At 37.2% G+C, this 925-nt stretch overlaps 1 protein-coding gene across 1 annotated transcript in view; it reads right to left on the bottom strand.

Annotated features, from left to right (window-relative positions):
• The window catches only part of LOC119594150 (Golgi apparatus protein 1-like), a gene marked incomplete at its 5' end in the record, with an annotated part of 20,293 nt that overhangs the window by 16,889 nt on the left and 2,479 nt on the right, over window positions 1-925 (bottom strand). The window contains 2 exon segments of the mRNA XM_037943219.1: window positions 62-183; window positions 465-691. Coding sequence (XP_037799147.1) covers window positions 62-183; window positions 465-691 — 349 coding nt within the window.

Raw genomic sequence — 925 nt, 5'->3', positions numbered from 1 at the left:
AAAAAAAAGACCATTCAATTTTCATTACACATCGAGAAAATTAAAAAGGCAATGCTACAACCTTGCATTGCCACCACGATAGGCTCTACAGTTCGACTCCACCATGCTATAGCAAGCTTCGTAGAGTACAGGATCAGCTCTCCAATCTTCTCCTGCATCTGACTGTTTGATGGTCTCTTGTAGCTGGTGAAGAGAAACAAATTTCTTATGATTTGCAACCAGTTACAGTATTTCATTTTTGTTAAAAAAAAAAGTAAACATGGAAGAGGAAGAAAAAAAAAATTGCCTTTAAAATTTCACAGCTTATATTATTTGGATTGATATACCATTAACAATTTCTCTGTTCCCTGTTCAGAAGTAACACCAGCAGACTCAGCAATCAGAACACCTCACCACTTCCCAGCAATACAAAAGGTGAAGAAGATTAAGAAGAAAAAACAAATGCAATAAAGTTGGTGCCTCACCCTTCTCTTGCAGAGGTCTGATATTGTCTCCTGCTGATTATGACTATGAGCATGTTTCATAAGGCAGTGGAGAGTGCGCCCACCAGTTTCTATGCCATCATGGCAGAATTGGCTGATGTCTTTGGAGCAGTCAACCAGAAGATCAGGTGAGAGTTGATAGTCCTCCATCAGCATCCTGCGGTGTGTGAGCATCTCCTCCTTGCACGCACGTTCAATGTCCTTGCCTGCTTTCAAACATGAAAATATATCTTGCTTAATCTGGATTGATAAATATACTACGCTGTTATTTGAATATTATATTTTATTTAAACCTGTATGAACTACCAGTAAAGTGTTTTTATGTAGCACAAAAAACAGTAACACAAAACTTTTTGATGCAGCATGACAAGTGAAAACAGTGACCCAGTGCTTCTATTAAATAGTATGACATAAAAATAAACAATGATATCTAAATATTACAG

The sequence above is a fragment of the Penaeus monodon genome, chromosome 33 (genome assembly GCF_015228065.2).
Source record: "Penaeus monodon isolate SGIC_2016 chromosome 33, NSTDA_Pmon_1, whole genome shotgun sequence".
Lineage (NCBI taxonomy): Eukaryota > Metazoa > Arthropoda > Malacostraca > Decapoda > Penaeidae > Penaeus > Penaeus monodon.
Note: the sequence above shows the minus strand (reverse complement) of the source record. Positions and strands in the feature narration are given on the sequence as shown.